The sequence below is a fragment of the Cornus florida genome, unplaced genomic scaffold, assembly GCF_030987335.1.
Source record: "Cornus florida cultivar Cherokee Brave unplaced genomic scaffold, ASM3098733v1 CherokeeBrave_3.0.0_Hap2_Chr07, whole genome shotgun sequence".
In the NCBI taxonomy this organism is placed as follows: domain Eukaryota; kingdom Viridiplantae; phylum Streptophyta; class Magnoliopsida; order Cornales; family Cornaceae; genus Cornus; species Cornus florida.
The window spans coordinates 30,446,726-30,473,071 of NW_026775577.1; the positions used below are offsets into that span (position 1 = coordinate 30,446,726).

General features: G+C 32.8%; 1 protein-coding gene across 2 annotated transcripts; it reads right to left on the reverse strand.

Moving 5' to 3' along the window:
• Window positions 1-8,897: 8,897 nt before the first annotated feature.
• On the reverse strand, window positions 8,898-14,099 carry LOC132266939 (putative oxidoreductase C1F5.03c). 2 transcript variants are annotated; one of them, XR_009468775.1, is made up of 3 exons: window positions 13,089-14,099; window positions 9,169-9,609; window positions 8,898-8,943 (listed from the first exon to the last, which is right to left on the reverse strand). XR_009468775.1 is itself a non-coding variant. In XM_059767956.1 (2 exons), exons 1-2 carry the CDS (start codon window positions 13,966-13,968, stop codon window positions 9,227-9,229), a joined length of 1,263 nt encoding a protein of 420 aa, XP_059623939.1. In that variant the 5' UTR covers window positions 13,969-14,099; the 3' UTR covers window positions 8,898-9,226. The 2 variants fall into 2 exon arrangements, 1 of the variants encoding a protein (XP_059623939.1); XM_059767956.1 differs by having other exon boundaries at window positions 8,898-9,609.
• Between the last annotated feature and the right edge of the window lie 12,247 nt (window positions 14,100-26,346).

A 26,346-nucleotide genomic window follows, 5' to 3' on the forward strand; every position in this document is an offset into this window, starting at 1 on the left:
TCAAAATCAGATATATCAAAATACACCCAGGATCACAAAAAATGGCCTCCTTTATACAAAGTCGTTTTCCTCAAATATACAAAAAAAATCTCCAAATAAAAAAATAAATCCTCCACGCCGACTCTTCATCCTAAGCCCATTTCTAGCCATTCCCGTTCATCTTCGGTACCTAAAACTGGAGGGTGGTGAGACAAAAAATCCCAATAGGAAAAACCATAACAAGAATTTCATGGAGGTTTAATAAAACAGCTTCATAACATAAACATATACATTTAATACATATGCATTTTAATTAAAAACATTTAATAAAAACATTAAAGCAAAACCTCCCCATGCCATTCAAGGTATAGAGAAACCTACACTGAAAAAGAATTTCCTCACTGAATCATCAAGTCTCCAAACTTTCGCTGCGCCCTCTGCAACTCTCGTCTCACTCACTGTTTGCTCAAACTATCTCTGTCTCGGCTCTCTTTCTATTCTTCACTTTTTCTCCTCAATTTCTTTCTCTGTTACCCACACAAACCCAAAACACACCCATACAATTTATAAGCCTTTCACCACCGACACAAAATCCCATCTTTGCTCAAAACCCATGTGCATAAAGGAGCCTAAGTCAAAAAGTGGGTCTGCCAAAAATCAATTCATTTTTATCTTCATCATTGCAATACCAAACAATACCAACTATCAGCCACCAAAATGCCAGGCCACGTGAAGAAAATTCAGAGCAAAGGAGATTGTGTCAAACAATAATCCTTGTGGGTCCCAGAAAAAAGAAAAAAAGCCATCATCACTTTTATCTTTCCTTTTCATCTCACCAATTCTACCGCCACACTCTCCTTTTCCTTTTTTCTTCATATACATTAAATATATATATATATATATACACACACACATATATACCATCATGTATAAAATATATATACAAGACCAAACCAAACAACTTTAGTGGGACCTGCCAACTAGCTCATCACTACTTTAATTTTCCTTTGCATTTTCGGCCACCTGCTCTATTTTCTCTCAGATGCAACAAAACATATATAAAATATGTAACAAATAAATTTATATACTATAAGTCTCCAATTAAATAAAATAATCAATCTTTCATAATTAAATTAAAATTCATAAAATAAATTAAAATCTAAAAAAAAAAAAAATCGAGTTATCACAATCTCCACCACTTAAAAAGAATTTCGTCCTCGAAATTCAGATCCAACAGTCCGTAAACCCGAAAATACGAACAACCACAAAACCAAAATCCAAATCCTTACCACAGGCGATGTGAGATATAACGATATGTAGGACGTTGTGGTAGCTGACAGTGCTAGTCACCCGCCCACACACTCCGTAACCGTTGTGGTAGCTAGTCGATGCGTCACCCGCCCACCCACTAAAAAAAACAACAAATCTGGGCTACCTGCCCAACCACACCAACTAAACATCACAGTAGCGGCCGGTGAACGCCATCCGCCCACACACACCCGGCTACAAGTGGTAGCTCACCAGTGCTACACACTTGCCCACTCACATCCGTCTACATCATCACTCTACCCACACTTCCGGCTGGGTACAACTCTGATACCATTTTGTCATGCCCCGATAATTCCAATAAAATCCTCGATTTATTCAAAATCAGATACATCAAAATACACCCAGGATCACAAAAAATGGCCTCCTTTATACAAAGTCGTTTTCCTCAAATATACAAAAAAAATTTCCAAATAAAAAAATAAATCCTCCACGCCGACTCTTCATCCTAAGCCCGTTTCTAGCCATTCCCGTTCATCTTCGGTACCTGAAACTGGAGGGTGGTGAGACAAAAAATCCCAATAGGAAAAACCATAACAAGAATTTCATGGAGATTTAATAAAACAGCTTCATAACATAAACATATACATTTAATACATATGCATTTTAATTAAAAACATTTAATAAAAACATTAAAGCAAAACCTCCCCATGCCATTCAAGGTATAGAGAAACCTACACTGAAAAAGAATTTCCTCACTGAATCATCAAGTCTCCAAACTTTCGCTGCGCCCTCTGCAACTCTCGTCTCACTCACTGTTTGCTCAAACTATCTCTGTCTCGGCTCTCTTTCTATTCTCCACTTTTTCTCCTCAATTTCTTTCTCTGTTACCCACACAAACCCAAAGCACACCCATACAATTTATAAGCCTTTCACCACCGACACAAAATCCCACCTTTGCTCAAAACCCACGTGCATAAAGGAGCCTAAGTCAAAAAGTGGGTCTGCCAAAAATCAATTCATTTCTATCTTCATCATTGCAATACCAAACAATACCAACTATCAGCCACCAAAATGCCAGGCCACGTGAAGAAAATTCAGAGCAAAGGAGATTTTGTCAAACAATAATCCTTGTGGGTCCCAGAAAAAAGAAAAAAAGCCATCATCACTTTTATCTTTCCTTTTCATCTCACCAATTCTACCGCCACACTCTCCTTTTCCTTTTTTTCTTCATATACATTAAATATATATATATATACACACACACATATATACCATCATGTATAAAATATATATACAAGACCAAACCAAACAACTTTAGTGGGACCCGCCAACTAGCTCATCAGTACTTTAATTTTCCTTTGCATTTTCGGCCACTTGCTCTATTTTCTTCTCAGATGCAACAAAACATATATAAAATATGTAACAAATAAATTTATATACTATAAGTCTCCAATTAAATAAAATAATCAATCTTTCATAATTAAATTAAAATTCATAAAATAAATTAAAATCTAAAAAAAAAAAAATCGAGTTATCACATAACCATTTGGGTATACCAAGAAAAATTATAAATTTCCATCTCAGTTGCCCGACCGTCATATCACTATTTACAGAAACTACTAACTCTCCTCCAGTACCTTAAACTCCTTCTCTAGGGTCAGCTCCAATATTTAAAATTGACCTCCTGAACTACCTTGCTAATAACAAGTGTTATTAGTACACCTGCTATACATTCAACTGATAACTCATCAACGAACCGAAAGATTTAAATATCTTATCGGTTGTTAAGAGCATCCACTTCCATAATTGCTTCCACCAGACGGAACTTGATATAAAATGTGAATTACCACTTCTATCTATCTAAACCGTCTCGTGATCCATTCTATTCATATGAACTAACGTCCTACCAGTTCGAAATAGACAAGAACTAAGTTGACCTAACTTATCAGTCAACCAATATCCCATCCAGAATCATGAGCCTTGTGCGAAGTCAGCAATCCCTCAACTAAATTCGTGGAAAATGCTCTCTCATTTCCACTTCAATATAGGGAATAGCTGTAAATGATCTAGTGATCTCTAATGGTCCATCTAGACTATCTAATAAAAATTACAATGGGAGACAAAATCACTATGTCCCCCCTCCTGCTTGTCATCCAAACATCTGCTTCATACCGTGAAGTATCGTATTTCCACTAAGATAAATAAAGAACTAAGAGTTGTGAAATTCAGTCATTGCATCCTCTATCCAATTTGTCTGCAGAAAGTATCGTTAATCCGGTACCACCAGCTTTCGTCTGTACCCATTGTTTAAATTTGAGTATCTTCAAAAGCGAATTCTGTAACTAAATCTATCCACTACTGATCTGTGATAAACTTACCGATATTGCAAGTCAATCGGTAATTCCATTTATTAATAATCAACTATGACTTTAACTCAACAAAAGTCAACAAACTACGACATTTCCATACATACCATGCACCTCATCTTTATATAAGTGTTTGGTCTCACCATCTTATCTTTGACACACCTTACTTATTTAAGACAAGTTAATGACAATCCAACTTCTTTGTCTAACTTCAAAAGAATATGAAATCTTTCCATCCTCTAAATAAGTCATCAATTTCCTTGCAACAGCTAATTGTTGCAAATTGTGACTAAAAAAATAATTCCATATTATTTATAGAAATAAAGAGACTTAGTTTCCTCCTCCACGTGCAACACCGGTAAATTCCTCTTAATAACACACCCTCTTGAATAAATTCTTGATTAAGAATTTACTGATGAATATTTATTCAGTCTCCTATCCTCACGCGGTGTCATTCCAATAAGTACTTAATCCGATACTAAATTCTCCTTTTGACTTGGTAACAACTTCTGAAATTTTCAAGAAGATGTTCAGCAAATCCAGCACCTCTGATATATCATCATGGCGTTACAGTGGTCTTTATTTACCACTACCTCACGCATACCGAAACATTAACAATCACCAATATCATGGCATTGTAATATGATACGAATCCATACCTAACGTAAAGTATATCAAACTAATCGTTCTAAATTGTTTGACTCGTAGTGATGATTTAATTATCCCATTCCAAAACACACCATAATGACACACGTCCAGGTCCAATAAATTGGCTAGATTTATATGTATCTACCAAATCCTACGACCGTATGCTCACAAATCTAGCGTAAATAACGCTATTACACCATGTTATTAAAACAATAATTGGCTGATCACACCCTTATGTCCCCAACTAAACCACATACCAAATCCCGAGTAATTAACAAAAAATAAAAATAAAACACGTATGATAAACACAATAGAACAAAATATACTCCTACTTAGGACATCGTTCTTTCTAGAAAAAAAAATCTCCTTTGAAATCAACCTTACTAGATTGTTTCAAAATTTTCTTTTATAGTTTCGTAAATAATCATTCAACCTCGAAACATATCCTTTAAAACATCGCTTAAAAGTATAAATGTTTGCCTAAGCAAATACCAAGGGCTTAACCCTCATCCTCCTTATATGCGGAATGTAAACTGTCTAACTTGACTTTATAAATCGAATTAAAATGTCACAACATAATACCAATGCCTTTTTGTATGTGATTTAAAAATTATGTATTTCGTTCTGATAAGAACACATTTGATCCCCAAACTCCTGAACAATACTTCTTATATACCTCTTTTAGAGATGATAAGAAAGCTTAATTATTTGTAGATTGATCAACTCCAATTCTACTAATAACATTCGCTATACTATTAGCAATTCAGATCACCTCGCGCGATCATCCATCTTCAAGATTTAGTACCCTCTCTACTGGATGCACATAAATCTCCTCCATTAGGATCTTCTTCGGCTCCTACTCTTCGCTTGTCTCCTTTTTGAGATCAACTGAAGTCGTGTTGACCCCGATATGCGGTGATCTATCACGTACACCTAAATCCTTCCTTAGCTTATACTTTTAAAGTAACACCAAATGAACCTAAACCATCGATCCCTAACTCTGCCTTCTGGCAACGAAATCGATAACGTACTCCTTTACTCCTTTGGCTCTTTATCACTTTCGCCTTGAACCCATCCTTTTCCTAGTGCCAACCATTCTATGACTACAAAATATAATTGACATCAGCTCTTCCTAACAAACCGTAAATAGAGTACAACGAATTCTAATACGGGCTCTAAGTTTTAAGAGACGCAACGCGGAAGTCACATAACGAAAGACACTCCTAAGGACACTTGAACCTGGAGTGCTCTGATACTAACTGTGATATCCCCGAATTCCCGAATGCGGGTTGGCCAGGCCCATGCCCAAATACCCGAGGATATCAAAACAAATTGATAATAAACGAACACAGAGTACAAAAGAATAAAGAAGAATAAATAAAATACTGGCAAGAAACTAAAATGATAATCTAATAATAAACCTCATAATATATTTCCATTAATTAATAAACTCTTCTGATACAACTGATCCTCCAAAATACAACTCGGGAATCCATACTGTGTGGATCCCTAGAAAATCCAAACTAAACAAATGGCAACAATAACTGTCTAAATCAGGAAACTGAATCATAAAGGAACTCCTATGTAGCATCGGAAGAATGAAGTATACTGATCCCCGCTTAGCACGAACAACCTCTACTCCTGACGAACACCTGAAAAATAATGGTGGGTCAGGCCCACAAAAAAGTTCTACTCTACTACAGTCCAAACAGAGATCCGATACACGTATACATCCTAGTCAATCCAACAGTAACTAGTAATCCGTATATATATATATATACACACACTAAAGGAACCTCACTAGACTATAGGGTTGTCTCAACCTGAATAGTAGGCAACATGCAAAACGCACATATAGTGGGCATGAGTACCTAGACCTACCAGGGTATACAACTACACTATATCTAGCTATACATCCCTGGCGATATACGCACCCTAACCACTGATCTTGAGACTCAAGCTCATATCATGGCACCATACTTATATATATATAATCTAGTAACCATCCTATCCAGTATAAATTAATCCTCCATAAGTCATTCAACTTGTTCAGCTGACCTGACTTGAATATAAGTAGGACTTAACATTTTAGTTAATCCATTCCCTTATATAATAAATTAATCCTCTATAAGTCATTCAACTTGTTCAGCTGACCTGACTTGAATATAAATAGGACTTAACATTTTAGTTAATCCATTCCCTTATATAATAAATTAATCATCCATAAGTCATTCAACTTATTCAGCTGACCTGACTTGAATATAAGTAGGACTTAACATTTTAGTTAATCCATTCCCTTATATAAAATAGGTAGGACTTAACTGATAAGTTAATCCGTCCCTAGAATGCCACCGTCCCATACCGGTGCATTAAACCACACAATGCAACAATTGATGTAATAATTAAAGAAATACATCAAACATTCCAGAAATAACTATGATAATATGATATCAAGTTATCACATAATATGATATCAAGTTATCACATAATATGAATGACTTATTATTTATTTAAACTTCCTATATCATATGTCCTACACAAACTGAATCTTATACATGATAATATATTATTATATCGTCAAATAAGTATTCTCTATATCCAATTCATCCTACACATTTAATCTCAATTGCTAAAGCATTTTAAAAGATTAAATCCATTCGTTTGTTTAAACATTCAAATAGCAAGCATCGTTATGATTGAGTGAATTTAAATTTATTTAAACCCAAACCTAGTCCCTATTTAATGTTCAGGAATTCTAGGCATGTTTCTACGTTTCATCATTCCACAGATATGAAAAATACATAATTCAAACATGTAAAAATTCACATCAGAAATCAAATCAAAATCATGCATTTTATAATTTATAACACAAGAACAGATATGAACTAATTTCATAAAAACCTATACTTTAATCCAATTAAACATACATAATTATTTAATTTTATGTGTTTAATAAATCCTGAAATTTCCTAGGCATGTACAAAAACACGAATCAAAGGGAAAGAGATAGAAGAAGAACTTGCCTTAAACTTTCAGATCGAAAGTTAAACTTCTTCTTCCTTGATCTTCTCTCTACAGGGTTTTTTTCCTCCTTCCTTCATTTTCCTCCTTCCCTCTCTAACTCTCTCTCTCTAGAATATATCACGTGAATATTTCTAATCCCCTTTTACAACCTATAGCTATATATTTATAGGGTAAATAAAATAACCCTAACCATTTTCCCAATTCAAGTCAACTTAAAAAATATATATATATTAAAATATTAAAAAGGTAAGTAAAATATGTTACGCATATAATTTATTTATATATTTATTAAATAAATAAATTATACACATCTCCAATAATACTTAAGTTACCATAATATTATAAAGTAACTTAAAACATAATACGTATCAAATCTATGTATATTTTTATTATTTAAATATAAAACATATACATAAGATTAAATATTACTACCCAAGTTACCATAAAAGTAATTAATAAATTACTTTCCCCTTTATATATATTAAAAAGGTAAGTAAAATATGTTAAGTATATAATTTATGTATATGTTTATTAAATAAATAAATTATACACATTCCATTATTTATTAATGGATTATCCAATAATACTTAAGTTACCATTATATTATAAAGTAACTTAAAACATAACACGTATCAAATCTATGTATATTTTTATTATTTAAATATAAAACATATACATCAGATTAAATATTATTACCTAAGTTACCATAAAAGTAATTAATAAATTACTTTCATTTTTATATATGTATATAATATATATCTATATATATACATACACAACTATCCATGAGTAATAATCCACACACATCCAACCTCCTATCCAAGTAGTCCATGTGACCCAATTGGTTAGCCCATTACTACTAACCATAACCATAAAAGAAAAATAAAATAAAATAATAAAATAAAAGAAAATATTTAATTTACAATTAATCAAAACACCATTTAAGCACATAATCTAATTAAACAATTAACACATAGACAAATACAAATAATACATAGGCACGTAAATACCTAATTCAATTAAACACATAAGTAATTAGTCAAATAATCAATTAAATAATTAACAATACAATTAAAACAAATAAATAAATACCGAGACTATCCTTTTAAAATTAGGGGTATTACAATTTTATATATATATATTTTTAAAAAAATGTAAAAATTGTTTAAACCTCAAATATCATTTAATCCAAATCTGTAAAATAAAGAACTCGCGTCATGAATCCTTCAATCTTTTTTTATTAAAGAATAAAAAAGTGGGACACAACAGAAGCTAACATATCACAGGACATGAATACTAAAATAACAATAATGATGAAAGTAAATCACTCATATTGAAAATAGAATTACAATCCCTAATTTCTTGACGATAGCTTTTTTCAGCTCATTAACAAGTCTCTAATGGTCTACTTGGATCATAACCTAAATCTTTTCACACAAAGCGGAGCACAAAAGTGATAAAATGGAAGTCACATAGAGTGAGAGAGAGAGAGAGAGAGGGAGAGAGCACACGTGTGGAGCATAAAAGTTGCACCCATTTAGAAGAATTGGATAACTTACATCATACCATCTCATTACTGCAACTTATCTCCATTATCATGACACATCAATGTAGAGGACCAATTAGACTCCAGAGTTCCATACATCTGCCTAACAAACTGCAAAGTCAAAATTTTGTTAATCTGTTTATATCCATTTCAATTGCATTACAAACAAACATTCGCCTAAAAATGAATGGTGTTGGCCAAACAGTTCAGACAATCATGTCTGTAGGAAGGAGACTGATATATCCTTATTCGATAAGGGTACATGCCTTATCTCATCACAGCAACTGATATATCTATACAATTTTATTTTATTTTTTTTCTTGGCAAGAAACTTACACGCCCAGTCCTTCCGAGCAGATACCACTGTACTACACTCCTTGATTTTGATACGAAATTAGGTCAACCGCTTCCTCCTGCCGATAAATCTGGTTGGACTGAATGGTGTGAGATCAACAATGCTAGCACAACCATCTACCACAAGCTCCGCCACTGCAGCCCCTGTGGCCGGACCATTCAAAATGCCCCAACAATTATGCCCAGTTGCCACATAACACCCCTTTACGCCTGGAACCTCCCCTATCACTGGCAGACTATCATCTGTACAAGGCAAGAAGCATGCTTGCTCGGCTTTCACTGTTGCTTTCCCTTCCTCCAAATGGCTTGACACCATTTTGGCCACCCTCTTAAGCACTGCTATTGATTCGGGGTTGCCCACCACCTGTTCTGGATCCTCGGGCACCTCCACCTCCTCAGACGTTCCACACAAGTACACCTCCCCTGTCAATCCAATCCGTATGTTAAACAAATTATATTTTCAGCTTTGCATTCAATATTTTGCGGCTGGTACATTTTAAAACAGGTTTCAAGGAAAAAAAAAAAAGAGTTCTTAAAAAAACTATGAAATATTGTTATCTAACAAATTATCAAAGAAAGCAATTTTCTAACTTCATGTTTTTCCTTTCAGTTAGCCTTTTTTTTTTTATTTTTTTGGTGCAAAGATCACAAAATACACAATTGGTAGTTGAAAATTTGGAAATTTTGACCCACAAGGCTTCATTGCAGGGGATAAGCATGGAAGAAGAAGAAAACACAATTGTTTATCACTACATTGTTACATGGTATTAATTTCCATGAAATGATGAAAAATGAGTACAATAAAGTTCAAAGAGTAATACCATTAGGCTTAACTAACTGGAATTTTGTTCCTGTTCTTAATAGAAAAAAATGACTCAAAATCTAATGGTGGTTTGGTTCAATTCTCTTAAAACTGCTTCAAGATCTCTGAAAAAGAAAACAATTTTTAACTAAGCCTTCTTTAAACTCGGTTCTAAAATTTTTGAACTTCTTTAAACTCGTTTATTGCTACATTGTTTTATTTCCTTTTCCCTTGGGATGAAACCTTGGGGTTAACACGCTCTCTGTTTGATGAAACCTTGGGGTTAACACGCTCTCTGTTTCATTTTCTGTATGGACAGCAGGAAGAGCTTAGCAGGTATTCCTTTCGGGCCGGTTGACAGCTCTCTCTCTCTCTACTACATATCTATATAAAAATATAATGGGGATGGGGTTAAATGATATAGTTATTGCAGGCAAATCTAGCTTGGTCCAAGTACATCCTATTTGAACAAGTGACTATATAATACTAGACTTTATTAACTAATTATCCTTCCATATTTATTAAATTCATATCCTAATTGACTACTACCTCTCTCTAACCGAAACATCCACTTATGCAATCATTCACATCCCCCTATCTCTCTCGGTATCCTTATATAACATGTAGGCCATTGCCCCTGTTTTATATTATTTTTCGGTAAAAGGGTAAGTGGCCTCTGTTTTCTCTTACTTCGCTGTTTGCTAAACTTTTTTTCATATGGTTTGGGAAATCAATACACACACACACACACACACACACACACATACATAAAGCCAAAAAGGTTACCCAAACCATATGAATATATATATATATATATATATCTTCTTCACAATTAACCACGATATATATAGTTTTCTTTTACTTTTGACATCGTTCATTTCCACCCATGGCCATGGCATGCTTGGATTTGTTTGTATCTGCTTGGAGGATGCTATGTTCCTCCTTAAGTTCGTCTTTTTCGTGACCCACCACCATCTAAGATAGAGAGAGAGACATTTCTAAAAAGAGAGATGCAGTTTTTTTTTTTTTTTTTAAATTACTTTTTCTTTTTGTCAAATTTCAAATGCATGCAAGAATTTCTGAATCTTGAAAAAAAAAATTTGATGGGTGTTGTTGGTCACGGTTCCTTTCACAAAACTTTACAGAAGGAGTTGGTCTGCTACTACTAATGGCCTCCCAGGCTAACATACAATACGTGCGCTATCATAATGGCAAAATCACCCAAAATTCTGATTCATGATGTAGTTAATATGGAGTACTTTAGATTATAGTTGCAACAACTAATCAATAAGTGTTACACTTTAACTTTACAAGGAAAACAAAAACCAAAAAACTAATCGAAAGCATTGATTTTTCCTACGAGAAATGTTCTCATAGAATCTAGAGTAATATGAATATGTTGTCCATCCATCCATTTTTCATTATAAATATTAATCATCCATAATGGATTATATGAAGAAAATATCCTAATCAGATACAATAAAAAATATGTATGATAAGTAATGCTATGTTACCATAGGTCCCAAAATTCAAATTGACATCGCAAAGAATTATTGAACCATCGCTACTCTAGTGACATATTTTGTGGACTAGAAGAATGAAGCTACACAATTGTTACCTACAAAATAAAGTTCGATGTTTGAGAGACCTTGGTGTGTGTATGTATGGGTAAAGGGAGAGAGAGTGTATGCGAGTTATGATAGAAAAATAAAGAATGATCATCAAACAATTAATATAAGAGAAACCTTAATCAGATCACATATACCTATGCAAAGGAACAGAGAAAGATTGTAGGTGACAGCTAGAGCTTTATGACATTTAAAAGAATTATTGCCAAATAGAGCAAACTTTTTTCTTTTGGGAAAGTTCATCAGGGCAAATTTCATCCTCTCGAAACAAATCTCAAGATGAAATTGCACAAAACGGCCATACTAAACTCTGTATGTAGCAAAAGGTCCATTCTTGTGCAATGTCAGTATAGCCGTTTTGTGCAATGTCATCTTGAGATTCGTTTCAATAGGATGAAATTTTCTCAAATGAACTTTCCCAAAAGAAAAAAGTTTGCTCTATTTGGCAATAATTCTTTTAATGTCATAGAGCTCCAGTGGTCACCTACAATCTCTCTCTCTTCCTTTGCATAGGTACATGTGATCTGATTAAGGTTTCTCTCTCATATTAATTGTTTGATAGGTCATTCTCTATTTCTTTATCTTCATTCACATACAGTCACTCTCCCTTTGCATATATACTCCGTATAATATATATACACACCAAGGTCTCTCAGATGTGGAACTTCATTTTGTAGGTGACAATTGTGTAGCTTCACTCTTCTAGTCCACAAAATATATCACTAAAGTAGTGATGGTTCAAACTACATAGATCATTATTATATATTATTTGTATCCAATTTAAATTAGAAAAATGCCTACTATTTCCTATTTTGACTGAAAATAATCACCATGTTCGCGTAATGTGAATTGGCGTAAAATAATCGCAGCTCTAGAGGAGAGTTGACTCCATCTAGACCCCCACTAAGCTAAAGAGCTAGTACCACTACATTCCTCCTCTCATATACTCGGTATACTACTATAACAACAACCAAGCCTTTTCCCAATTATTTGGGTCAGCTAGTTCCATTCTGCTCTATTTAAGGCCACTCTAATATACTTGGTATGCATTTTGAAAATCAAATCAACGAAGTTCAAATGAAGAAATTAGTTCATTGATCATCCGATAAATTTTTTTTTCCCTAGTTGGTGCTCACATACCCGCCTCAAATAAATTGTTTGCACCAAAGAGGAGTCAATCTTGTGGCACCAAGGCCAAGCGACTTGCCCACTTGAGCCAACCCTTGGGTTATCCAATACTTAAATTAATCAGTAATTCATGATCATTTATCAAGTTTTGAACTAGTTTACTATTTTCAATTTACATTGTTTTATTTCCTTTTTCCCATGTATTCACATTAGCCAAAAATACATAACATTAAACCATCATTTCCACTCATTTTCCCAGCAACCAAACAGACAAATATATATATATATATTATAAAAAAAAAAAAAAAAAACAGAGATTTTATGACCAATAAATGAAAACTGACCTGTAGGACGGGGGTACACTTCTGGGTCCATGGGCTTGCCTCCTTGGGCCGCATAGTAACTGAGGAACAGCGCATGGGGCGTAATCGCATCAGGTTCATTGGGCTCCAAAACTATGCTATGGGCTTTCAACCCATACACCCTGAAAATTGACGACAGCAAGGAGAGCTTACTGGACCAAGGCCCAAGAGCCAAAACCACCCCATCTGCCTCGATCCTCTGACCCCCCTCCAGCACCACCTCCCTCGCTCGTCCCTCCTCCACCTCCACCTCCACGCGCTCCAATTTCCCGATCACCACCTGCACACGGTGGTCCGCCACCGCTTTCGACAGCAACGTGCGAGTGAAGAGCTGTGGGTGGACTTGGGCCGTGGTCTCGGCCGTCCCAATAGTCTTTGAGCTTCGAGCTGGGCCGTCGACCCAAGAAGGAAGATTTGGACTTGGGCTTTTACGATGAGACTCCGATTCGGTGATGGTAAGGCTGAGAGCGGTGAGCGGACGATAACCGTAGGATTGGCGTCCATCGAGATCTTGAGCGAGTGAACGGTGGAGATTGAAGCTGGCGCGGGCGAGGGAGGAGAGGGGCCCACTGTCGCACCAGTCGAGGGCGAGGAAGCCGCCGGCTTTGCCGGAGGCGGCGCAGGCGACCGACGATTTCTCGACTAGGGTTACGGCGGCTCCCTTCTTGGCGAGGAAGTAGGCAGTGCAGACTCCGATGACTCCGCCGCCGCAAACCACCACTCGCGGTGGCGGTGTGTTCTGGTGGTCCATGGACGGCGATGTTGATGAGGACGAGCAGATCGGGATAATTGTAGGGTGTTTAGAGTTTCCAAATTGTCTGAACTCTGGAACAGAAATAAAGGACTGTGATGTCATCAACATCTTTCAATCTCTCTATTATTATATACTACTGTAGCCTACAACGGCGTTGTTGGAAGAGTACACGTGTTACTGGTACGCACTTCTAAAGAAACCAATTCATCATCTTCATACTCGATTAAATTTGGATAAAAGTACATTTCAGAATTATTTTTCCGATTTTTCATTTATTTTTTTTAACAAAGAAAAAAACCACATTCTAACATTATATATATATATATATATATATATATATATTTTATAGATACATTAGAGTACACAAGATATATATATCTATATCTTGTTGCGGTTATGATGCAACCGATTTTGATAAATATCAGTATAAACGAGTTAATTCATTAAGATGTGTAACAGTATTAAACTTTTAAAAAATAATTATGAACAGACTAAATCGTCGTGTAGTGAGGGATATGACAAACATGATATATATATATATATATATATATATATATATATATATATTAGTTTGAATGAATCACAAATTAACATATAAGTTAAAAATTTAGATGGTCCCAAACCTATAGTTTTGTCCAATTACTATCGAATGGGTGAGTAAAATGCTGAATAAAGTTTGTGTTTGTATGCAGGTAGTGATTGCCCAGACCAATGGCGGACCCAAAAATATATTTAGGGGACTAATATATTATACAATGGATTAGTACTATTATTATTATTTTTTGTTTGAATTGGGTTAAAATTATCTGTAGTAAAAATATATATATATATATTTTTTTGGAGGCTCAAGCCCCCTTAGCCCTTGGCCCAGACTATTGATACGGCCACGTAATAGTTGATAATTAATTGAATTTTTCACACAATGCAATTTCATAATATTTATTTGAATTTCACTGTAATATTCTCTCTTCTCTTTTTTTTTTTTTTTTTTTTTTTTGGGCGCTTTAAACCACCGGAATACATTTGATGGTCTTAGGGTAACCTCAACGCACAAGGAATGTGTACAATATCAGATGAAGTGCTGAATGAATATCCTTACCATGCACATTACACACTTGTGGGCCACACTTCATATTCCACACCCAATTCTTTAAATGTGTAGAATCAAGTAGCATTGTACACTTGAAATGGTGGGCTTGTGTGTACTTTTAATATTATAAAATAAATTGATCATGTATGAATAGTATGTGAATAAATATTAAAATAATAAAGTGTAAGAATATAAAAGATATGTCCATAACAAGAGAAATAAACTTTCAAAAAATATGTAGAGCCATGTCACCACAATTGCTGACATGGTGCTACACTTTGTAAAAGTGTCGAATGAAAATGGAGATACTGCACTGAAAATGTTTTTATTGATTACAAAGCAACTATGTTTGAGGAATGGAATGCTTTTATATATATATATATATTTTTTCCCCGAAACTTATTGATGTGTCCAAATAATTGTCACTGTTGTTTTGAATTGGTAAGAAATGATGGATTTTAATGGTGTGCTGATTGTGATTGAATTGAAATTACTATGTTTTATTTTATTTATTTTTAATTATCACTACTTGATTGAAGAGCTGAGAAGTGAAGGATTTGTGGTTGAAGAAGAGTGGAGAGGGAAAACAAGTCATTCAAGTCTCTGCCCTTCTTACTGGACAACTTCAATGCCCCGCAAACATCTAGAAGGAATACCAACTATAACATTTCTGATAAGTAGAACACACTCGGAAAATTATCTCCTAGTTTTACTTTTGTGACTTTAAACGATAAGCAAGTCCTAACAAAATTCAATTAAGTCGTGACTTTTCTATTGTTTCATTCCAAATTAGATTTGACTTTTAATCTTCATTTATTTCTGACATAACATGTAAATAAATGGAGGCTAAGAGTCAAATCTAATTTGGAATGAAACAATAGAAAAGTTACTAACTGATTTGAATTTTGTTAGGACTTGCTTATCTTTTAAGGTCACAAAAGTAAAACTAGGAAATAATAATATGTTTTTTTCATGTAAAATATTTTTTTATTTTTACTTTATCGGTGTTAGGCAAACGTCTACGACGAAGTTGAGATCGAGTCCATTCGGCGAGACATGTAAAATAATTTTTCGAAAATGGATGAATAAGTTATTTTTGTTAAATTTTAATTTTTTTTTTTTCGTAAATATTTTACGACAACCAAACTCCAGAAAATAAAAAAATATTTTCTAAAAAATATTTTACCTATGAAGCCTTAGGTTAAAATATTTTTTTCAAAAAATATTTATTTTTTAGGTAAATATTTATTTTTTTATTTTTTTGAAGTATTTGAAAAAGGTCAAAGTCGAAATTGAAGTCGAGTCTATCAAGTGGGACGCGTAAAATAATTTGCTGAAAATTGATAAATAAGTTATTTTTTGTTAGATTTTAATATTTTTTCCTTTTGTAAATATTTTACGACAACTAAACATCAAAAAATACAAAAAATATTTTTTAAAAAATATTTTACTTTCAAACAAACGGAGCACTGTGTTTATTTTAATTGCACTGAGGGCTGTAACCGTGATGACAGATTTTGTATTACATAATGGTACATACTTTGATGAAGTTTCAGTGGTTGGACATAAATTTAGATTTCAGTTAATAGTTTGATAAGTAATAAATTTAACAACTGTTTTATATAGACCTCTGTTGATTTGTTCTATATATATATATATATATATAATTATATATACAAACTAAAGTGAAATGATGGATGAGTTTGATACCAATTAATTATGTATAAACTTATTCGGAAATAGATCTTTAAAATTCTCTTTTCTATTAAATTTTATAAGTAATTATCACACACATTCAGGAAAGAGCTCTTGGCATCCATAATGTGGATTGAATGTCCTATTGATAGGTCTCATAAAACTTTTTTTTTATTTTATTTTTTATGATAAAATAAACATACACTTTTCTGTTTCACGGGAATTCCTCCCATCTTTTTTAAAGATGTATAGACTATACTATTAAACCAATGGCCTTTGGTAAGTCCCATGAAACTTTCAATAACAACTGTTGATAGATGATGAGGAGATTTAATATCTAAAGTTTTTTGACATAAAATTTGGGTGTTTTATCACACACCCACCTGACTAGTTATAAAACGCATTAAACGTTCACTATACAACTCCAAACAAACAAATCATGACAATAAAGAATGCTTCAATGAGCTCATTATTTTACAAGAGTCTCTCACTAACAGAAAGTTTGTTGCTTATAAATGAAATTCTCTATCCTATTTAAAGAGATTTTTTTTAATATTATACATATTATAATTCCTCTCTGTAACTGTTTCTTCTATATATTTAACACACTACAAAATTCTTTACTGTTCTAAGGTATTTTTACTCTCTACAAATATTTATAATCTACAATCTTTTAACTCTTTTTACAATGAAGTACTAATTTTGAAAAATTCTAGATATCATGTTGAGTCATGCTTAACACTCATGTAATACCTACCTGTATGGATGACAACAGGGTGAAATTGGAGCGAATTTGGCTAAATCCTACTTTGTCTCGTTCATCATACCAACTCCGCTCCCACTTTGAAATGAGTTTGTAATTGGTATATCATTTTCGCCCACACTCTGACAAAGTAACGACTCCATCCCGCATAATTCATTTAATTGAGAGGGCGGGGCGAGTTATGTCACTTCTATTATTTAGTAAAAAAAAAAAATTAGTACAATGTGCTCAAATTTGAAAAACTGGGCGAGTTGACATTTCATGGAATATTGAAGGCTTATAATAGTAAATATACACTAATTAAATTGATAAAATTTAAAATATAAAATGGTGTAATCTTACTCTTGATAAATGGATGATATAGCGTTTTTGTGCGAATAATGTGACACTTTTGTGTATCATTAGATTCCCAACACGATTGTAGATATATACCCTGAAATGGGAAAAAATACTGTTACGCTAATATCAATGTAAGGACGCCACCTGTCAATTATATGTTTGGGTTGGGACTGGGCCACCTCCCCTCCAATGGATAGACCTGAGAAGTCTTTGATTATGTAAAAATTGTTATATAACTTCAGAAAATTAGGAGACGATGGGAGGACCTAAAATTTTATTCCACCAACTTCTAAGATGGTATCTAGGCTGAAGTGGTGTGTATGCAAATGGCCAATGGTTTTTATAAATTAAAATTAAAATCGGAACTGTTGAGACATAAAATCGAAACCCGAACCAAATCGGTTCCATGGTTTCAGTCCCGATTCTCCTAATTTTATTTTATTATTTTTTTTTTTTCTTTTCCGTAATACTTTGACTAAGGCAATACCTTGGACTACAACAAGCATCAATAAGCACAACTCCTAAACTGATTTGCTAGCAGGGGTATCAATGTAGAGATGGGTTGATCCCTAATTCCCTACTAGCTCTCTAACAATTTATTTGCTTAATATAGTTCGCTTATGTCCACAAATTCCTTTTTATTTTTTATCTTTTATTCTCATATTTTCTTTGTAACCATTTTCTTACATAGATCATTATATATTATTTGTACATGAGCTAAATTAGAAAAATGCCAATTATGTTCAATCAAATAACAAATACGTACTACACTGAATTATGAAAATCAATGAAGTTGAAATGAGAAAATTATGATAATTAATCAATAATTCATGAACATCAATCTCAAATGCTTTTATTTCTAATTAAATTTCACATCCTCCCATTAACTTTCCAATACATGCTATATGATCGAGGACCCCACGGAGTTAAAAATTCTCACCAAGGCAACAACAATCCCCACCCCAAGTTGCTGTCTCTTGCATTTGGATGTGTATGTATGAAGAAGTATTACTTTTGTACTAGCAGCTTATAAAATAACAAACCAAAATGATAAGTAGTGCTTTTCTGTAAACCACACACATATATATATATCGAGGCACTCAAACATCTATTCTAGGTCTAACTTTTTCCCCTTTATTTTTATATTTATTTTGGGGGATCAGAGATAAGCCTTCCTCAGTTTAAGAGTTCTATGTTAATACATGATATTGAAGGGTTCTTGAGGTGAGACAATATCCAATATTTTGATCTCAATTAAGTTATAAATACATTCCAAATTCTAGTTATATATATATAGATATATATATAGATGATATATTAGACTCTTAACTCTTAATCACAAATTTACAATCTTTATTTAACTAATAGTCTAAGCACTATTAATTAATGTAAAGGAAATATTAAAGACAATTCTTTGCCCCTCTTCTCTAATATATATAGGAGTAATGCGATATTGCCACTAGTACACAAGGTTCATAACCCACTAAATACACAATTTCTCATGGTATTAGATTTCACCATTACCATTATAAATTTAAGACCAATGATATGTTAGCAAATTAGAGAGTCAAAGGCTTCCAATTTACAAAATAGTTGATGGGACTCAAGAATGGATTCTATTAATAGCAACCATTCAAAGAATGGAGAGAACTTAGTCATGGAGAGTGAAAGCGAGAGCGACTGCAAAAAGTAAAAATTTAAAATTCATTGAAAGTCAATGCATTTCTGTATCGTTATATTTTATATGATTATATTTAGTAATTATATAATTGATTAACTGTTATTATTACATTATGTATATAAAATACATACAATAGAATGTTGATCGATCGACTATAAGTGAATAAATAAACAATTTAGTAAAAGCATTTGGTTTATGTTTTCTCATTTGGTCCCAAGTTCTCAATCTGGCTGCTACATTTTTGCATGATTCTGATATTCAAATGCGCCATCCCCAACTTAATGATGTATCCAAACAATTGTCACCGCTATTATATTTGAATTTGTTTGATGGTATGTGCTTGTGTTTCTTTGAGATGTTGTTCTATTTGAAACTTAATTATGTGATCAAATAATTGTCGTTGTTGTTTGATGGTATGTGCTTGTGTTAATGAACAGAGACTATGGCTTTTAATCTTCTCATCACAAATTGAAGGTAGGTTAAAATTGTTGAAGTAATCTTTTATGTTATTGAATCAAAATTTTTGTTCTCTAAAATTCTAAATACAATCATATTTTCAATTCTGGTTCAATATACTTGGAGCATATCAATTTGGCACTAAATAAACTCTTATTTCTCATTTAAGAGAAGGCTGGAGTTCCCTACCGAATTGCAGAAAAACCACAAAACTTGCAACAGATAGCAAACTAACGACACACCAAATGTAGCAAAAATATATATATATATTTTCCTGAAAAATGAGCAGGGCAAATGATAAGCAAGCTCTTGCTCATCAGCAAATGTGTTGTAACATAATGGACAATCAATATTTTCAATCTCTCTAGCATAAAGACGCCTTTTGTCAAGAAAAAACCTGCACTTTCCTTCTTCAGAAGACGGGATACACAAGTAACGGATACCCCATTCATTATGTGTAATACATGGGTTCTCTAATTATCATTCCCATCAGAGCCCCATCCCTTCTAGGCAACTATAAAATTCCAACGTCTCGTGTCACAGTTATCTAACAAATTATATCATTCACATTCATATAAACATGTAGAACGCTAAGAACTCAATTAAACTCAAAGAAATCAATACTTTTACTACCACACAACGGCATGGTCCAAGACTGCTAGAACTTACTGTTTATTAATGCAACTCCCATAATATTTATAAGCATCCAATCACTCTTTTAAACTCTCTACATAAATTTTCTAGACATTTACGTACAATACTACAACATTCTCTATTTTAAAATACTCTCTACTCCGACAAATATCTCTTTTAACATTCTATTATCTTCCAAACTCTCTCTATCATCTTTCATAATACATGTATCCACAATTCTGAAAGATTCTAATGCTACGTTTGGTTGGAGTGATGGAAAAATGGATGAAAGGGATGGATGAGACATCCCTATGGAAAGGAAGGTGTTTTCTTCACTTTTGTTTGGTTGGATAGAATAGATAATAGAAATGATAGATGTGGTGACACTTTTTCTTCTTCTTCCTTTTTTTTTTTTTTTTTTTTTGGGAAGAAAGGTAAATATGGTTTTTATATTATTTGTACTAATATACCCTTACTATTTAAAATTCTAAATTTTTTATATCTATTCCAAATTTGTAAGAAGGTTAGAAATGAAAAGACATATTTATGTTAGTTATTACTTTTTTTCCCTCTTCTCTTCCTCCCAATTTTGAGCGACTAGAAATGCAAAGGAGGGAGGGGGCCAAAAATCACCTCCATTCCAACAGTGCGCAATTTCCTCCATTTTGGAATGAGTGAAGGAGAAATGGCCATGTCGCTTAAAAAAGTAGGTGAAAAAAAAAATTAACTGCACATTGTTGAACTTGTATTACATTTGTGTAATAATACGGTATATTTGTGTAATAATACAGTATAGGTTAAAATAATACGGCATATTGTCCATTTAGCCCTTACTTATTGTTTGGAATTATCCATTTAGCCCTTACTTTACATAATTTGTAACGAATGAAAAGAAGAATTTTTGCCCGAAGAAAGTCTGCGTGAAAAAAAGAAGAAAGAAGAAGAAGGTTTGCGTCTGAAAAGAAGAAGAAAGAAGGAGGAAGGTCTGCGTCTGAGTGTTGGGTCTGCGTCTGAAGAGAACCATCCCTACATCTTTGTTGGCCTTTTTGTAAATGAAGAAAACCCTAACCTCTCTTGCTCTTTCTCTGATTCAAGAAAACCGAAACATCTCTCTTGCCCTTTCTCCTTCTTTCCTTTTCGGTGACTAAAGCAACCGATCGCCCTAAAAACCCACAAAGCATAGATGTTTATTTAATTTTGATTTGGAGTCCTACTTGAACAATACTAAGCGGCTGTTCAAAAAGTCTAAAGTTCTCTAGTTGGATGACTGTGAATTAGTCATTTTTTATTTAATAATGCTGCAACATATATATGCAATCTTAGATGAGGTGTCTAATGTTTGCATTCACATGTGTGCATTAACATACATACGACATCGTAAATGTTTTTGATTTTGTAATTTTTTAGTGATTAAAGTGCTTAGCTTATCTTCACTTCAATTGAGTTTTGAGCATATTTTGCTTTGCTCTTGCTTAGTGTTCATCTTGTATATATTTAAAATTTGTCACATGTATATGATTATAAAGTTAGTGTGTAAAAATTTGGTTTATGGTAATATAATTTCTCTGCACTTAAGTTATGTTGCATACAAATTTTCTTTTTTGCATTTTTTCTACTTGACAAATGGCCCAAAAGAGCCAGTATGCGTTGATTTGGTGATATTACCTACGTAATATACCTTCGTAGAGAAAAAAACTATGTTTATCATATACTCCGTATATTTTACTGTGTAGTAGAAGTATTAGTTTTGAAGTGCCTTGTTTTTTGGAGTAAGTTAAAATAGAGTTGTCAATTAATCTACTATATATATATATATATTTGGCTAATATCTTTCACAATAATTCTCTTCATATTAGTGAATTAGCCTCCAAATACACAACACTTGTGTAAAATCTTGTCATTTTTACACATGTAGGTTGATGAAACTTCATGCTTTGACAGATTGTATAATAGTTATATTTCTATTTTTTTATTTTTGGATTGAAACAAATGCTTCTGTTGGACATGTTTCACCAGTTTAATTGCAAATTACTCATGCATTGTGTTATATATTTGGCAGTTAACATGTTGTGGCTATGTATCATGCAATGCACGTTAATAGTCTTTGTCTGTCAGATATTTGTTAAAATGCATAAGTGAATGTCTTTCACTAATGTATTAAAAATATTTATATTTGTTTTTAATTATAGTTGACTTCTACGACTCTTATTTTTCTGATTTTCACTTCATCTCTTGAAATAAATTCTTCAAACGTATAGTTTTTATTCAGTGAATATTTTGGTTGAATAAATAAGTTATTAATCAAGCTATATAATGTAGGTTGAAATTAAGCCTATACATTGATCAGTCCATTCTTTTTCCCTTATGTTTTTCGTTGTGTTTTTTCTGTATATTTTTTTTATGATCAATATTTACCTTTTATTCCGTAGAGTGATTATGATCTTGAAGTAACATTTGAGCAAGTGTTTGTGCCCATCTCAGTCATTTGTAGACAAAAGTGTACAAGTATATTTTAATTAATTTTATTATAGGACCTAAAGTTGGTATTAGATATTTTGGGTAAAGGTAGACAAGATGGTAAACAAAAATATTAAGTTATTACAAATTACTCTTTTACATCAACCCTTCATTCTTCTTCTTCTATATTCAATGTGTAAACAATCTTCTTCTTTTGGTTCGACCTCAAAGAAGAATTAGTCGAATTTGTTTTGGAACATCTCACCACTTGTTTGGTCTGAAACGAAGAACAAGGGAAGACGAAGAAGAAGGAAAGGTCTGTGCTGCTGTGTCTGAGGCTTGGGTCTGAGAGTTTTCATGGTTTGTCTGAAATTAAGGTTGTCTGAGTTCAATTGTTGTGGCTTTGTTGGGTTCATTAAATTTGTTGGTGGAAATCAAATTCAGGGTTTGAAATGGGTAGGTTGAAGACTATAGCTCGTAACAAAGGAAAAAGAAAAATTATACCTGTTACAAAGAAGAAAACCATCCCTAATCCTTCTCCGATTCGGAAATTTAGTCGTGAGGTTGTTGAGAGTTCTAGAATGGACTCTGACAGTGATTCTGATTATGTGCCACCTGAAGAGGTAGAGGTAAATGAAGATGAAGAAGAATTTGAGCCCGAGGCAAACACTATTACATCTGTGAAGAGCAAAGAAAGTATGCTGCGTCGTCCTGGTGGAGTGTTCCTTTTGTTCAAGTATGTATGTATTAATGTTAATTTTGTCATTGAAATTTGGTTTGAAGTTTAGTTCCATTTTTATTATTATTTGAATGCAATATATTATGTTAGACAATTAGTTTTTCATAATTCCCAACTTCAAATAATTATAAGAAATGGTAATTAATTTAGAATTGTAAAATCATGAAATTGTAGGAACAAATTGGGAAGTTTTATTAATTTCACACGAGAGAACATAAAAGAAAACCTATGATGTATATGTATAATTTCCAATTTTAGAAAAATATAACCAAAAATAAAGGAGCAGAGTTGGGTTTGAAATTTGAGTTGTTCAAGAGATTTCATGGTTTATGTTGCTTGAATTTGTTATGCAATTGACTAAATGTTTAGGAATAAGAAAAGAAAATTGATGTAGTAAACATATTGTACTATACTCATACATACATATTTATTTAATTTTGTTAGAATTTGAGAAATTGGGGCGAGTTGGCAATTTATGGAATATTGAAGACTTATAATAGTATGGGTTAATTACAATGACACCCCCTGAGGTTTGTCATAATTAGACCTGTCAATGGAGCGGATCCGATTTGATTAGTCGGATATGAATTGAACAAAAAATTCGATAATCCGATAGCTTAACAAATTGGATATGGATTATGCTGATTCGATCCGATAAAAATTCGATCCGATCCGATTGAAATTATATATATAATTATTTATCAATAATTTTACATATATATATATATATATATATATATATATATATATATATATATCAATACTCCTATTAGAATTGATTTAGAGGTAACCCAAAAGTCCAAAATAATAATAATAATAATAATAATGTTAAATATAAATATTGTGATGTTCTCATCCATATGCTAATAAATCTCTCAGTACACATACTAATAAAATCATACTCTTTATAATTATATATGTTAGCAAATATTATTTTAATCCGATTTCGAATCCGATCCGATCCAAGTCCGAACTAAATAGGATATGGATTGAGATATTCAATCCAAGAACCCCTTAGCGATTCGAATAGTATGGGTTAATTACTATATCAATCCAAGTCCGACTTATAATAGTATGGGTTAATTACAATGACACCCCCTGAGGTTTGTCATAATTAGACCTGTCAATGGAGCGGATCCGATTTGATTAGTCGGATATGAATTGAACAAAAAATTCGATAATCCGATAGCTTAACAAATTGGATATGGATTATGCTGATTCGATCCGATAAAAATTCGATCCGATCCGATTGAAATTATATATATAATTATTTATCAATAATTTTACATATATATATATATATATATATCAATACTCCTATTAGAATTGATTTAGAGGTAACCCAAAAGTCCAAAATAATAATAATAATAATAATAATGTTAAATATAAATATTGTGATGTTCTCATCCATATGCTAATAAATCTCTCAGTACACATACTAATAAAATCATACTCTTTATAATTATATATGTTAGCAAATATTATTTTAATCCGATTTCGAATCCGATCCGATCTAAGTCCGAACTAAATAGGATATGGATTGAGATATTCAATCCAAGAACCCCTTAGCGATTCGAATCCGATAATCCGTTTACTTAACAAATCTGATATGGATTTGATCAATCCAATCCAAATCCGACACATTGACAGACCTAGTTATAATGACAGCTACATACGAATTGGGCCATTTTTGAACGATGACGCCCTAATAGGTTCGATAAAGACACTCCAATAGTCTTTACACATGGTGAATTGACATTATTGCCCTTTGACACATTTAATTACCAATTTATCTAATATAAATTTTTTTATTGACTAAAATACCCTACTCATATTTTAATAAACCAACCCAACAGCCATCATCACGACCTGTTCACACCCACCGCCACCATTTCACAGCCCTTACCATAGCCCAACCTTCACCACCACTGTAATACCCCCTAATTTCAGAGACATGGGTTGATCAAGTCCACGCTCACAAAACCAAGGGATATCAAAACAATTAATATTTAGCAAGCACATAATACACAAATGAATAAATAAAAGGCTGAAGAAACTAATAAATAATAATTCCTTTAACTAAAAATCCTCCAAAGGTTACAATTCGGGAATCCAATAGTTTAAGGACCCCTTAACCAATATCCATTAATCCAAAAATCATAAGTAAAATTAAAGTCAAATAATTTAACAACATCCTACTTTGAAATAAATGAGAGTGGATGATGGATAGGCCTCTAAGTTGCGGATTCTCAACCTTGAGACTTGAACTTCTACGAACCTGAAAAATAAAATTAGGTGGGTCAAAACCCACGAACAAGTTCCCTCTAACAAGCCCCTGAAAACCGATGAATAACACATCTCTAACCACAACCATCCTAATTCCAATTTTAGCCTTTAATAAATAGTGATAAGTAATAATACATAAAATCACCAATAATAATCACTACCTCCATAATCTCAAACTGTGAATTAATAAATATATATATAGATTCACATGACCATCCTTAACATAAACCGTTTCCATCTCATGGAACTCCACTTTCCAAAATGAATCCAAATGGTTAATTAACCATTAATAATACCCTGCTTAATTCTAGGAGTATTTTATTTCCTCCTATTCACATAACCATAAC